At 38.0% G+C, this 15,134-nt stretch overlaps 5 protein-coding genes across 5 annotated transcripts; 2 read left to right on the top strand and 3 right to left on the bottom strand.

The window, feature by feature from the left end:
• Positions 1-219: 219 nt before the first annotated feature.
• On the bottom strand, positions 220-3,002 carry LOC105168601 (uncharacterized). Its single transcript, XM_011088740.3, has 2 exons — positions 1,203-3,002; positions 220-599 (listed from the first exon to the last, which is right to left on the bottom strand). Exon 1 carries the CDS (start codon positions 2,510-2,512, stop codon positions 1,220-1,222), a length of 1,293 nt encoding a protein of 430 aa, XP_011087042.1. The 5' UTR covers positions 2,513-3,002; the 3' UTR covers positions 220-599; positions 1,203-1,219.
• Positions 3,003-4,934: 1,932 nt separating this feature from the next.
• LOC105170032 (Cysteine/Histidine-rich C1 domain family protein) lies at positions 4,935-6,303 on the bottom strand. The gene has a single exon (XM_020692794.2). The coding sequence runs from the start codon at positions 6,103-6,105 to the stop codon at positions 5,086-5,088; it is 1,020 nt and encodes a 339-aa protein (XP_020548453.1). The 5' UTR covers positions 6,106-6,303; the 3' UTR covers positions 4,935-5,085.
• A 1,863-nt stretch (positions 6,304-8,166) lies between these two features.
• LOC105168590 (uncharacterized) lies at positions 8,167-9,599 on the bottom strand. The gene has a single exon (XM_011088728.3). It carries the CDS (start codon positions 9,555-9,557, stop codon positions 8,382-8,384), a length of 1,176 nt encoding a protein of 391 aa, XP_011087030.1. The 5' UTR covers positions 9,558-9,599; the 3' UTR covers positions 8,167-8,381.
• A 1,833-nt stretch (positions 9,600-11,432) lies between these two features.
• LOC105168581 (protein VACUOLELESS GAMETOPHYTES) lies at positions 11,433-12,123 on the top strand. Its single transcript, XM_088883283.1, has 2 exons — positions 11,433-11,909; positions 11,992-12,123. The coding sequence occupies exons 1-2, from the start codon at positions 11,433-11,435 to the stop codon at positions 12,121-12,123; spliced, it is 609 nt and encodes a 202-aa protein (XP_088739409.1).
• Positions 12,124-13,078: 955 nt separating this feature from the next.
• On the top strand, positions 13,079-14,818 carry LOC105170022 (uncharacterized). The gene has a single exon (XM_011090605.3). The coding sequence runs from the start codon at positions 13,276-13,278 to the stop codon at positions 14,734-14,736; it is 1,461 nt and encodes a 486-aa protein (XP_011088907.1). The 5' UTR covers positions 13,079-13,275; the 3' UTR covers positions 14,737-14,818.
• The last annotated feature ends 316 nt before the right edge of the window (positions 14,819-15,134 follow it).

Raw genomic sequence — 15,134 nt, 5'->3', positions numbered from 1 at the left:
CAATTAGTTTTTAATTTAATCATTTATGTCTATTTTATAGATGTTAATCCTAGTAACAGTCATAATTACATAGTTAATAATAATTACTATTAAACAAATGATATTAATAAATATAGCATATTATTTGTCTACTAATAAAGTAATAATGTTGGGACGTTAAATTTTCCAATCATAAGTTACTATGTAATAGGTAAATTGTATAATATAACAATGTATTGACTATAGGTTAAAGTGATGAGGACAACATTTTGAAATCTGACAAATATAATGGGTAGAGTCTAATAAATAGTGTTAGATTACTAGACAGTATTTTCCTAAGTTTTGGAAATAATTTTCTTTTGCTCGAAATTAGTTAAGAATTGGGCAAAAACAAGAATTTTAATCCACATAATATAATTCTCACTTCAGCAGGCATCCCCTACCAAATGGAAGGGCCTAGCACAAAATCTGGTATTCACAAGGTTTCACAGTGAAGCCCATTCCAAGTCTTGTTAAAGAATGACGGTGCTCTATGTTTGAACCAGCCGGGACAGAGAACTTCTTTGTTGATATCATTTGGTGAGAAGGTGGCAATGACTGGACACATTATGCATTGGGATCTGCATCACCATGATCACAGGTGATGACAGCAGATAGTACTGATGGTGAGAAAACTATAGGGTTGATAATAAGTAGAAGAAAATGTAAAAGAAAAAAAGATCATGAACTCTTTGGGGTCATAACAGCAAAAATGCAACAAGAATTGAACAGCACAACTGAAAAGGAAAAAGAAAACAAAAGAAAAACAAGAACATAGAGAAGGAGACGAAAAGGGGTAAAATAATAAAATTATTCTTGACCATGAGAAAACTGAAGATAGTAGTTATTGGAATATATCCAGTATGCTGCCAAACACTACATGCAATGGAAGAAGTAATAAATGCACTATGTCAGTTTATGTTTCAGATAAAAAGAATGTCCATAGTGTCTGGATGGAGTGTACAAGATTCAGTTAGTCTGTGGTCATACGGAGAAAGGAATCATGAAACAACTTGATATTCTTTACAAATAACATCAATTATATACTTTCTTCTGTGAAAGAATTATAACCATACTTATTAACATAATGTCCATAAATGCTGTCAAATTGGTAATATAAAACTAATAAGTGTTTAATTATGCAAGGAAACAAAATCTGGTTCAGCATGATAAATCAAATTTACCATCTTTTTGGATGCAGTCAGTTCAATCTTCTCCTTCTAGATTCACGGGTATCCCTGCTGTCTGTATCCGGATTCCTTGACATAATACTTCTTCTTCGAAGAGAATAAGAAGGGACCATGGGCATACTGATCTCAGTAGAAGTTCTCATCCTCAGGATATGAACAGAAGAACCAGGAATATCAGTTGATTGGGGAGATCCGGTAATGGGTAAGGCCGCATTGAGATCTTCACCAGAATCTGGATCTGGAGGCTGATTGTCAGATTGTAAGACAGCGAAATGCCCTGTAAAAGCATCCCCAACATTAACTAATGAAACCCGTGCATCATTTCGTGAAAACTGGTAGTTAATAGCTGTTTCCAGGTCTTCAATTAGCCTTTCTGTATTAACCAAAGCAGATGAAAGGGAAGAAAGAGAAGCAACACTTTCTGATAACGCTCTCGAAACCTGATGGATCCTTATGTTGCGGCTACCGGCTGCCTCTGCATTTTGCCCCTCATGAGGCTCTGTATCAAAAGTTGGAATATTATTGCGAACCTCTTGTTGTTGTGTTTGATGTCCCATAGCACCAATACTTATCCTGATTCGCCTTAGTGCTTCGGCAACAGGAACATGAGATAGACCATGGGTCACTCTCTGCTGCCTAACACTCTCAACTCTACGAGCTTTGGGCCTTGGAGGTATCTTCAAGCCAGATTCTGTCTCACACACAGGCGCACCGCCCCCATTGCCATAAATAGGAATTATTGTACCATTAGACACCTCTCCCTTACAAACTGGACATTCTTTAGAAGTCGAATCAACATCTGGTACCTGATAAAAGCATGCCCAACAAAACAAGTGCCCGCAACAAGTCAAGACAGGGTCCGTTGCCAGCTCCAAGCATATATTACAATCATAAAAGCTCCCACCATCGTTATCAGCTTCCTGCACCTCAGAATCTATCTCCAATGCCTTTGCTACCAGATACGAACTACCCCTTTTACAGCCCTTTCCCTTCTCGACAATCCTTTCTACTATGCCTATGTTATTAAGTCCGATACCTCTTTCACCATCCACATTAGCCATCATTTCACTGGAAAAATGACCAATTTCCACAGAACTCCGTTCTTGGCGCCATCTCTGGCGCTGCCTTGCACGAGCAGAGACACCCTCTAGCTGTCTAATCCTCTCCTCTATTCCCCCATGAGGTGTTTCCAACTCATCCAGCAACGACCCAGCTCGTGCAACCGAGCGCTGAGGTCGATCCATGGGTTCTTGGTTCAAATCAAGATCCATGGAATTCACATCAATCAAATTATCATCATCCATTACTCGCAAAATCACCACTGCTCAAGATTCTCCAAACCCACTTCAATTAACCGCACGAATAACCCACAACCCAAAACCGGAAATAAAAATTGAATTTCCTCATGGTTGGGGTTTGCGTAAACCAAGAGGGGGAATATTCTTTATTCAGCGAAATTAGAAGCTTAGAAACCCATAAATGCAAGGGGGAAAAAGAAGAAAATTGTGATCAAAATCAAAGCAAGACAAGAAATTCATTCAAATAATTCACCAAGACTTGAGGCTGTGAACCTGCAGAAACCGATAAACGTTTTCGTAGCGTATGGATAGTGATCATCCATCGATTCTTTTTTCCTTCCTGGAGATTGGATAACTCCTGAGAGGGAGAGAGAAATGGAGAGGAAGGAGTGGGGCGCGGAAAGGAAGGGTATGGGAAAGTATCAACCATGAGAAGGAGCCAAATGGCGCAATTTTGAAAAGGTTGGGCGAAGGCGACTACAACTGTACCATAACTCCTGATTTCAACCACAATGTGTTTGGTTTAAGTTATTTATTATTTTAGCAATGCTTTAAGTTATTCTTTCTAGGGTTAAATTTCACTTTTCACATTTTTTTCAAGTTAATCTCATTTTACCTTTTTTTTTTCTTCGTTTCGATCTTAGTTATGTGGTATTATTTCATACTATATGTGAATGGATAGATTTGAATTTACCGTCAAGATTCGGAAAAAAAAATTCAAATGACTTTATATCACAAAAATTTAAAATCTATCAATATTCATCAAAATATAAAGTAAATTCAAAAGTTGAAATTTTCAAACTATCTACATAATTTTATCAGTAAGAATTCAAAATTCAAGATTTTAAATTCACCAATCTTAATTCAAAATTGATTGTGTGCAAACAGGTTCCTTATAATAAGATTGAGAAATAAATACATGGTTTGATGTTTTGTCTGTAAATTATGTGTTTATTAGCATAATTAGAACAAAAACTCGTTAAACATAGAGTTGGGTGTATGTGTGTGGGTGCGCTTAAAGTTGACGCATGTGGGACAGTGTGTAGTAACATAATCTTTTATGTGCAAGCTAGAACCAGCATTGGTATCACTGTAGTATCAAGTTTGTGTTTTGACAGCCGTGTTCTCCATCATATGGAAGACCAAACAGGACCATATAGAGAGTGAAAGAACTTAATTGTGGGATGTCCACAACAGTGCCCTACAACTGGTATCAAAGTCCACGCTGCGCGAGGGAATGCATAAATTGGATGTGAAGAATGTTACAAGTTTTTTATCCCACATCGATTGAAAGAGAGGTTCAACGAGTGTTTATAGAAGACAGAAGTAACTTGTTTTCTATTGTCCCCAAGTTGTAATAGTAGTTTAATTTATAATCTTTTAATTATATAGTAAAATCATTTTAAAATTGTTTCGATAAATTATGTAATCTGGGAATTTAGATTAAGGAAATCTGGGAAAGCAGAATAAACATAGGAAATTTATAAAACGAAAACCAGACGATCTTGTTACTCTATCATATATGACAACATTATGACTCTTGATTTTTAAAAGTTTTAATGTAAGAATTCCAATATTCTCTTAAGTGCTTCTAAATTAATTATTCAAATATCAAAATATTAAAATATTTTCTCGTGAAATCCTTTCTAATCCACGTTTTGTAAAAGCCACAAGATGGGGAAAGAAAAGCAACAATAACAAATATCACATATATTATTTCCAAATAGGCATTTTGTTTTTCACTGCAACACCTATTGGGAGGAACGATATGTCTTATACTGAAATTATTTGACATAGCAATTTCCTTACAACAATTAATGAGCATTTCCAAAACCATATGAGGAGAAATTTTGAAGGAGCATCAAAATTAATTAAAACCTAAATGGTCCAAAAGTTAACTTTGCCAATTAAAATTTTGGTGGTTGATGTGGTTGGAATAGTTTCTATTTGGGTTTAATGCAATTTATCTATTGTGATATTATAAATAAACATATTATCTTTTTATGGAAAAAAAATAGTATTTATCCCTATGTGTTAATCAAAATGAAATAATTTGCCCTCTGTCTAGAGAGATAAAATTACTTCATTTTAAAAAACTCATAGAGGTAAATTGCTAAGATTTTTTTTTTTCATAAAGGGTAATTTGTTCATTTATAATATTATTAGAGGGTTTTGCATTTTTTCCGTTTCTTTTTCTATTACAATGGGGTGGATAATGTGAATTTGCGTAAAAATTTCTCTTTTATTGAAGAGAGGTGATACTAATTTAATCAAACAGTTGATGATTGGTTAAAATAATTTCTTGATGATGCAAATGTAAACTTTACGTAGAGATTTGCCACCTTATTAGAGTCAGATTATTATTTTTTTTTTCTATTTTTACAATAAAAACAATTATGTCCAAAAGAAGGAAAAATGAAAAAGAAAATCAAGAAAGCAAATTTTTATTTAAATCATACTCTGAATAATGAATTTAAATTTAATCAAATTTGATTCAAACTCAAAAAGTTTGATATGATCAAATATATGAACTTGTAATGTAAAATTTAAATCGTAAATGTTAGCCATTTCTTTTGAACCTAATAGTACGAGCCATCTCCACCAGCATATCCTCCATCCGTTCCACCATAATTACCACCATCATAATATGCACCTGCATCCGTTATTCCACCGCCGCCCCCCATCCCCATAACATCCACATAATTCACACCACCACCACCTCCACCTCCACCTCCTCCTCCTCCTCCTCCGCCGCCGCCGCCGCCGAAAACTCCCTGTAAAAGAGCCTGGGCCGCCGACTGAGCAACCCCGCTGGCCATCCCATTGACCGCCGCAACCGCGAGTTGGTCTCTCAACCCACCGCTATTAACAGGCCTGACAGCTCCATAACCTGGTTGGTTCATGTTGTTATACGGGGTTGCTAAAAATTGACCCTGGGGTTGCCCCACTACCACTGGCTGCAGCACAGGCGCACCATAAACTCCCGTATTTGTTGGATTCATGGAAACACTGGAAGGCTGCGGAGGAATAACTGATCTTGTCGTGCTGAATTTCGTCGCTGTCTGAATTACTCTTGCGACACAGGTTAAATGAACGTCGAACTCGCAAGTGCTGCATCGGTAGATCCAGGTTCTGGAGCCTGTCCTCTTGCAAACATCGCAAGAAAAAGTGTTTCCAGGATACGGGGCTGAGAAAGCCAGGCTGAGTTCGTGCTGGTGGCATTGGTGGGTAAACTTCATCGGCAGCGAAGCACAGGTTGTGTGGAGATCAATCCCACAAGGGGTGCAATGGTAAGAGAAGGCGTCGCCCTGGTTTCCACAGGCGTCGCAGCTGAAAAGGCCCTCGGGGTAGACGGGCGTTGGTAGGAGAGAAAAGGCGTGGTTTTGGTCGAACGGGTGCTTGATTTGCTGAGGCAATTGGTAGCATGTGGGGTGGAGGAGAAAGTTGCAAACTGTGCAGGTGTAGATGGTGCCGGAGGCATCAAGCTTGCAGGCGGAGCAGGGCGAAGGATGGACTGATGGTTGGAGCTGCAAAGGGTGAGGATGGCTGAAATGGATGATTGGTGTTTGATTGGAGGGTTCGGCGTTTGGTTTTCCCATATTTCTATGTGGTTCGAATGAAGGGTACGTGTTATGTCTGAATGAGTTTCAGGCGTGCTGGTTTAAGAAGACAGAAAGGGTTTACTAGGGAAACGAAGTCAACCATGAGAAAGCCAAAGAATCAACAACTTGATTGATGAACCATGATCGTGTTAGAAAAATGTATGATGCAACTCAAATTAAAGTGTGCAAAAAAGGACAAAAGAATGAGAAAAAATAAATACAAAAAAGTAAAAAGAACACACATTTTAATCTAATTTCGAAAGAATTGATATTTTTGTATAATTATATATAAATAATCACCATTTAACTGTCTATAATTGGAGTCTTTGTTATAGGTAAGACACGGTAAATTTAATTTCATAAAATTTCCTCACAATGATAAATGTCTTTATAGAAGGTCTTGCCCATTACAGTCTGCCGGAATAATTAAAAATAAAAGAGCGATTTGTAACATTGAGTCATGTTCCACACTTGACGTGGTGCAAACTTGGAATTATGCACGGACTGTATTATTCTGTGTGGATGACTATGTACAATTTATAGCAAGTGGTTGTGGAGGTCAACTTCCGGTGGGGAGCAAGCAAGGCCTCAAAATCAATTGTCGACAAACGGTTAGGAGGTTGACAAGGTCTAGGTTTCACTATCAGGGCCTGGTTCTTCCTGGGTTAGGTTAGATGCTAGCTCAAAACATGGTATTCTTATATCCCACTTGGTTATAAGTGATAATTTATCAGCGCAGGAAATGGAAGGAAAATATCCATTCAATCGTTTGAAGCAATCATTTGTTTTCTTTGTCTGAATTTGGAAAACATAGTGGTGAATTTATACCGGGTGTGGCAATTTTAATCTTATCAAAATTTAATTTGACAACTAAGTTTTATAATTTAAAATAATTGGTATATTAAGGATAAAATCTGTTAAAAATTACAAATTTGGTAGGTATTTAGCATCTGCGCCTCACGTGAGCTCCAAACTTCAATCAGATTGCAATTTTTGACGTATTTTATTCTTAATGCGCCAATTTTGTTAAATTGTGGGACTTTATTACCACATGCGTGTTCATACCACTTTGAAAATAAAGTCATTCATATTTGGAATGGGAGCGAAAAACTTATTAAATAAGTGCAACTCTAAGGTTCCAAACACTAGTAAACTTCTGTTTTGGGTCGTGAATGTTGTGTTCTAAAGCCATACACATTTCTATGTAGTGGGAACCTCAAATTACCGCATTAGTGTATTTTGCAATTTTAGGGTTCTTAGTCTTACTTGTACAACTCGTGATTCTAGCAACTGGAAATAATCTGATGTAAGCGAGGTTCATCGTGGAAGTACTGGGTGCTTAATTTGGTTGCTCATGACGAGGTCAGAGGAATCAGAAAGTCAGATAAATCAACTAATAATTTGACAGCATACCGTAAGTGATTCAGTACCTATATTTATATGTAAGAACATAAATTTGAAAGAAATGGGAAAAAGGATTTTAAACGACAGAATATAGTTCAGAATTACATTACATCGAAAAACTGTTTTATTTCTACAGAATTTTGTCACATAGAAAAATTTCATGGCTACAAGTACTAATACTATAGTTGCAATAAATTTTCCGATCATGGAAAAAATATCCGTGGCAAAATCGATGCAAATTGTGTAACTATGAACTTAGACTTTTTAAACGATTTTGCAATGAATAATTCGTAGTAAATTATGAAGAACTATGCTACCTTTAATTCATAGTAAATTATGAACGTCGACATTTGTGTTGAAATTATTTGTTGTCGTCTCTCTACTGTCAGGACAAAATACGGCTTGGAACCACCTCCGTTCAAATCCTCTCGTCCAGACGACTCCGACGAGACCAAGTTTGCTCATTTTCATCCACATTTCACTGGGATCTGAATTTTTTAATTTTTCACCATAATTTTTTTTTAATTTCTGTTAAGATTCTTAGCCTTTTTCACCATGAAAGAATTTTTTTTTAATATTTTTTTGCCATGGACATTTCCGTGGCATGGCAAATAGCATTTTTGTTTTTTTTTTTTTGTTTTTTGTGAATTAGAGTTCAAAAGATTTGTATTTCATGAATTTATTATTATTGAATTTCAAGTCCATCAACTTGAATACAAAGATACAATATATAATTTCTGAACATATACAAATTAATACGGCAAGGATTTTATCCGGGGAATAGAAAGCAAATTATTGCAGGATACAAAGGAAAGGAAAGAACATTCGGGGTTTCCAGACAAGTTTCATTCCTCAGGACTCGTGGATATTCAGCAGCCAAGGCCTCCAAGTGCACCGCCGAGAAGATCAAGCCCACCATCTCCAAGAAAATCAAGACCATTTCCACCGCCCAGCAACGATTGCAGAAAATCCGTTCCTCCTCCACCAACACAACTGTTCATTAGTGACTGCAACAAGTCTTGCCCGCCGCCCCCGCCACCAACAGCACTCAGACCAGGAATACCACCAGCGCCGATCCCAACGTGGTTAAGGCCAGATATCAATTGCATTAGCTGTTGTCTTCCCCTGTCACCAAAACTGGCTCCAATGCCCCCAGTACCGCCTGCCAGCATCGCCTGAGCCACGGCATGATTGCTATTAGTCATTTGCTGAATGGCCTGAATGGCAAATTCATTGCTGTTTCTGTTAAACCCAGAGGGAGGCATAGCAAGGCCTCCTGCTGGAACACCAACAGCAGCAGTATTCATCATGGGATTAGGCATGAAATTCGGCTGCATCGGCTGAGGCGTCGCAGCAACAAACTGCGGCCTGATGACCTGAGGCTGATTAGGCCAGGGAACGGATCTGGAGCATGTCGCTGCCTGTTGTGGCATCGGCCCTTGAGACTGAAAAGCCATGAAATTCGTGTCATTCCTGTTCTGCACAGGAGGCTGGACAGGCTGAACGCGTCTGGCGCAGTTCAAATGCGCATCAAATCCACATAAATTGCACCTATAAAGCCAGTGATCCGAACCAGGGCCCTTGCATATGTGGCAACTAAAAACCTTGTCACCATAAGGTGACCCAAAAGTAAGAGCGAGCACGTGCATGTGACAGACATGTGTGAGGGATAAGGGCATCGCCGCACAAAGTATATGCAAATCAATGCCGCACGGTTTGCAATGGTAGGAGAAGCCATTGCCCGTTTCGCCGCAGGCATCACAGTTGAAGAGGCCTTCAGCATAAGCGGGCTCCGGCAGGAGTGTGAAAGCGTGCTCCTTGTGAAAAGGGTGAGTGATTTTCTTAGGCATTTCGAAGCATTTCTTGTGGAGGAAAAAGTGGCAGGTTGTGCAAGAGTAGATCATACCAGAGGGTTTGAGGTTGCATCCTGGGCAAGAAGAAGCTGAGTTTAGGGTTTGTTGATAATTGATGAGCTTCAAGGGGTGTGGATGGCTGAAATGGGTAGTTGTAGTTTCTTTCTGGGGTTCAGAGGATATCCTTCCCATATCTGCTTCACTCTCAAACACATGCAGATGGCGCAGAGTTAGGGTTAAGAAGAGAAGCAAGCAAGAACTGGAATCCAACGCGTGTGGACACAATTAATTAGACTTTACAGATTGAAGTCAAGCTCGAGAAACAGTCAGCAATTTCGGCTACTATGTAATTAAGTCGTCCACTGGCTGTTTGACAAAGACAGTCTATTATATGAGTGATTGATAGATTCCCGGTTTTTGTTGAAGTCTTGTGACCACAGAATGGAACTGACGTGTTGCTACCTATTTAATTTTATAAAAGTTATTTTAAGCAATAGAAAAAATACGAATGCTTTTTATTATGTTTAATTATCATGCCTAAGGATAAAAAACTACGATGATATTAAGTAACCATGGCTCGATAATGATTATTAGTCGTTGCATTTTTAAGTGAAGTCAAAACATTTGTTAGAGTTATTCACATAAATTTTATTTGATCGTGGAAATAGTATAATTTTTAAGTCATATTTTGTAGTGAAGCTATATTTAAATTGATAAATTTGAAATTATTATCAAATTCTTAATAGTAGGTTTTTTAAAATTTATTTGGGTAATTTTACTTAAAAAAATTTCAAATATTTGATCAATTTTAAATTTGAATTATATTTTAATAAAAAAAATTTATGGATTCTTTCACTTCATACCTACTAAATATTCTCTTGAATACTTTTGATTTGTTTGTGGGTAGCAATTAGTCTCCCAATGGAAAATGGGGTAAACTTATAGGGTTTAAATATATTTTTTATTTTATAGTTTTATTACTTTGGTATTTTTAAATATCTTTTTAGGGTCGTCAAATAATCCTGTAATTTTTTAGTTTTTCACAATTTTGATCTTTTTGGTATTAAATAAAAGTTGTTAGAATATATCATGCGCCCCTCACGATTTTAATATTTTTATTCTTTATCTTTATAGGGCTTGTACAATAATTTTGTAACTTTTTGACATTCACAATTTTTGTCTTTCCGGTAAGGCTGAATTATGAGAAAATTACTTGAATAAATTACAATGGATCGGAATTTCTTTTATAGATGGCATTAAATCACAATGGTAAGTACGACTCTTTGAAGAAGTATATAAGATTGTGGCTAAATAATTTTACTAGTACCACTCAAAGAAAAAAAACAATGAATTGAAAATCATGAGTAAATGAGAGGAGGGTTTTCCGTAAATTTCATGAAATCAACGAGTCAACTTTCTACTACCCCAGTTAAGTTCTGCATTTCTTGTTTAGAAAATTCTAGTTCAAATTGAGGTAACGATCAAACTTGATTTTGTTATATAATAAGTATAATACACTTGTCATTATTTTTAAAGTTGAAACTGAACAAGTTAGCATCAACAAATGTATATAACTTTCCAAATTTATGCTATTCAACTATGATCTGAATTGCGGACATATATATATATATATATATGTTTTTATAATAATTTTTTTGGACATATTTGTTAATTTTGAATTGAATTGAATTTAAAATTATAAATATATTAAATCAATTTTTAAAATACATTAAAAATATATATAATGAATTGCATTCACGTAGTATATGCAAGAATCAAATTCCAAAGGCAAGTTGTTAAGTTGATTTCCTGTCAGTTTCCTCGTTGACAAGATTATAAAACAGAAATTGCAGTATTCATGCACTAGAGTCTATCAGTAAGCTTTAATATTGTTCATTAAAAAACCATGGGGACATCTCTTAGTGTGGCTCCACTTACAACTAAAATAGATAAGAACAGAACATACGAGGTATACAAACACACATTACACCTACAAGATTGTCCTATCTTACTAATTTGTTCAATACTTATCTGTGTATCAATAGTTCATCCACACACGAAAAAAGGATGGCCCTCATCATGAAAATCTCCGGCGTCGACGATGGAGAAAAAGTGAAGCAACAATTCAACCATTTCAGCCATCGCCACCCCTTGGAGCTCTCACAGCTGCACCAAGAGGACAAGGCTATATGCTCCGGTTGCGAGCTAGATATCCTCGGCTCAGCCTACGTTTGCACCAAGCCCAACTGCACATTTCTCCTCCACGATTTCTGCTTCGACCTCCCCCGACGAATACGCCACTATTCCCACCCTAAACACCCTTTAGGCCTCTCCTTCTCCCCGCCCTACAACGACGGGGAGTTCACGTGCGATGCATGTGGCCATTCCGGGCATGCGTTTACCTACCATTGTGGGACGTGCAAGTTCGATCTACACGTCGAGTGTGCTGCGTTGCCTGAGGTTGAGAACCGGCGAGACCACGAGCATCCGTTGGTCTTGTCGTGTGGTTCTCCGGAGGGCTCTGCCGCAGAGTTTGTGTGTTATGTTTGTAGTGGTTGTATAGGGAAGGGGTGTTGGATGTACTGTTGTTTGGCTTGTAATTGTGGTGCACATTTGGAGTGTGCAGGGATTGCATCACAATGAAGGAAAAAGTGATGATTCTTCTGCTTCTGTGTGGGATTTGTCTATTTGTCTTTGCATTTGTGGGGCTGTTTATTGGTTTAAAGAAATAACTCTATTTGCTAATTCTTGCATTTGATTCACATCTTCGTATTGTGGAATTTCGTAGTTGAGATTTATTTTTCTAGAAACGAAAAATACGAGGAAATTAATATTATTTTGTTACTGAAATTGTAGTTGAACATACGAGAGCATGAAATAAAATTTGCTCACTCAAAGACCACATTTTAACATGCTACAGGAAAAGTTGTGCAGCTAGCCAATCAGGGGGAAAAGTGCAATTTTCCTCCTGACAGTATGGGTGCTCGCATTTTTTGTCTACTTGAAATTTATATTAGCTATAAGGGAATATACATAATTTTTCAAAAATAGCACATCAAGATCATTTGTAGCCGGAAATTATTAATTTGGCTGGAAAGTCTGTTGCCAATTTGCAGCTGTCAATTGACACACATGTGACATATTTTGGCCAGATTTGTAATTTCTGGTGATAAAAATTCTCATTTTGTTATTTTTGTAAAGTTACTGTCCTTCATTGCTAAAATGGATTACAAAAGAATCAAAAGTGTCACATCTCATGCTTACACGGCAAAGATTGCAATCTTCCTGCAAGAGAATTCCGACTGACAACAACGGGTGAATTTCATACTTAACCACATCCGTGATGTGATTGTTACCAAGAGCCATGCTCTAAAAAATTGATAATATTGCATCTTTTATTTTATTTAATTTATACTTATAAAATAATTTCTAAGTAAATATCCATCTTAGTTCAGAACTTAGGTTATTCAGATGTTGCCAATCAAGACTTTACAGGACAAGGACTTACTCTCATCAGATACTGCAAATGCAATGAATATGAAACATATTAACCTTGCTGCATTAGCAAGCCAAAATCCATGAACAAATGTCAAAATATTGAGGCAGTAAACGTGCCATTACGATCCAAAATAAGTCAAATTAAACCGATATTCAGATCAAGAAAAACTCATACATGGATCGTTAGGTCAGTCAACTCAGAAATTTGCAAGTCAATGTCCATAATAGAGAGGTGACAAATTCAACTCCCACCTTGTGAAGAATCTCACAATTAGTTGGCACCACAAATATTCACATTGTTTATACTACAACTTGCTTAAACTGTTTGACAAAATCCTTGTATATATCATAATTCTAATCCCGCTAAACTCATTCAACTCCAACTCTCATCGATTACAGACAGAAAACTGCGATGGAGTTCAAGCATTTCAGCCACAACCATGGCCTCGTTTTTCACCAACTTCCTCAGGGCTCTGAAATCCACTGCTCCGGCTGCAAATCTCCGGGCTTAGGCAACGTTTACGTCTGCTGGCAGTGCAGCTACTTTCTGCACGAACAATGTTTTCGTGCAGCACGATCGCTCAAGCATCCGTCTCATCCTCTTCATCCTTTAACTTTGGTGCCATTTCCTACTTATCCCTCTGGTTCTTTTTTCTGCAATTCTTGTAACCATGCTGGATATGGACTCTCGTATAGCTGTTCGGAATGTGAGTTCGATATCCATGTTCACTGTGCTCATTTGCCTAATCCCAATTCACATCTATCTCCTTCACCTATTGCTAATCCAAATTTCTCACAGAATTTCAATCCTCAGCCTCAAAATCCCATCTATCCTCCTCCAATCCAAACTAATGCATTTCCAGGTTATCCTCCTCCTCCTACAAACCAAACTGATCCACAAAATTTCATCCCACAACCTCAAATTACAACTTATCCCCCCAACCCAAGCAACCCTTATCCCAGTTTTCCTCCTGCTAATACAACAGTGCAAGAAACACAAAATTATAGTACTCATCCATACACACCTCAGGTACCTCAAAACTTTGTTCCAGTACCAGTTAACGACGCCACCACCAGTACACCCCCACCCCCACCGCAGCCGACTTATAGCACCATGGTGAATACCACCATAAATCCGCCACAGCCACCGCCGGTTTCTCAGCCCACCCCTCCTCAATTTCCACAAACCAGCAATCCTGAACCAAAGCCTGCACCTTCAATAATAAAACACTTCAGCCATCCCCACGTCCTGAAAGCCATGGAGATCGAGAAGAAAAACGCAAAAGTCTGCTCTGCTTGCGAGTGCGAATTATCCGGCTCTGCTTACTGCTGCACTGAACCCTACTGCACTTTCAACCTCCACAAAAGCTGCTTCGACTCCCCACGTGAAGTCCGGCACAAATCCCACCTCCAGCACCCGCTCACCCTGCTGACGGCCCCTCCGTACAAAGATGGGTTTACATGCAACGCGTGTCTGAAAGACGGCAAGGCCTTTGCATACACCTGCTCCACTTGCTCATATGATCTCCACATTGACTGCATTCAGTGGCCTGACACCGTGACCCGTCCGGATCACAAACATGCTTTGGCTCTTTACTACTCGTCTCCGGCGGCGGAGGTGAGTCCAGAGGCGACTTTCATGTGTGATGCGTGCAAGAATCCGGTTCATGAAATGGCTTGGGTTTACTATTGTCGTGAGTGCGACTTTGGGACTCATTTGGAGTGCGTGACTTCGGGGATCAAAGAGCAGGAAGTGAGTGGCGCCGGAGCGAAAACTGAAGAAGAGTTGCTCAGGGAAACTGAGCTCAAGTTTGCTGTGCTTCAGCTTTTGCTGGGAGCCCAAGGTCGGAAGGCCGCGCTGGAACTCATCTGAAGCTATTCCCAACGTGTTTGATTCTCCTTTTTCTGAAATGTTTTCCAATATCTCGAGAATGAAAACGTGTATTTGTTTAACATTTTGGTTTGGATTTGTATTTTTATTCCTCATACATTCTCCGGTTGCACCCTCAAAATATCCAAAATAAGACCAACACTCAGAAAGTCAAAGCAGTATTAAGGTTGCAAGTATTTTATAGAAAATTTTTCATTTTTAAATTATTTTTTAGATAAGTAAAAACATATCCAACATTTGTCATTACACAAAAACACTGATATTTTTTTAACTATTTTAGCATAAATATATAGACTTAATTGTATTTACTGTGCCGTATGTTAGGGCTAGCAAATCAAGAACTCTAATTAAAGGGGTAGCAAATAACATCCCAAACTTCA

The sequence above is a fragment of the Sesamum indicum genome, linkage group LG1 (assembly GCF_026168435.1).
Source record: "Sesamum indicum cultivar Baizhima isolate 11 linkage group LG1, ASM2616843v1, whole genome shotgun sequence".
In the NCBI taxonomy this organism is placed as follows: domain Eukaryota; kingdom Viridiplantae; phylum Streptophyta; class Magnoliopsida; order Lamiales; family Pedaliaceae; genus Sesamum; species Sesamum indicum.
Note: the sequence above shows the minus strand (reverse complement) of the source record. Positions and strands in the feature narration are given on the sequence as shown.

Excerpts from the sequence above, each read along its gene's own strand:
- LOC105168601 (XM_011088740.3), bottom strand. The coding sequence starts at position 2,512 with ATGGATGATGATAATTTGATTGATGTGAATTCCATGGATCTTGATTTG.
- LOC105170032 (XM_020692794.2), bottom strand. The coding sequence starts at position 6,105 with ATGGGAAAACCAAACGCCGAACCCTCCAATCAAACACCAATCATCCAT.
- LOC105168590 (XM_011088728.3), bottom strand. The coding sequence starts at position 9,557 with ATGGGAAGGATATCCTCTGAACCCCAGAAAGAAACTACAACTACCCAT.
- LOC105168581 (XM_088883283.1), top strand. The coding sequence starts at position 11,433 with ATGGCCCTCATCATGAAAATCTCCGGCGTCGACGATGGAGAAAAAGTG. Across the intron at positions 11,910-11,991 it reads CCGCAGAGTTTGTGTGTTAT|GGATTGCATCACAATGAAGG; the intron begins GTTTGTAGTGGT and ends TGGAGTGTGCAG.
- LOC105170022 (XM_011090605.3), top strand. The coding sequence starts at position 13,276 with ATGGAGTTCAAGCATTTCAGCCACAACCATGGCCTCGTTTTTCACCAA.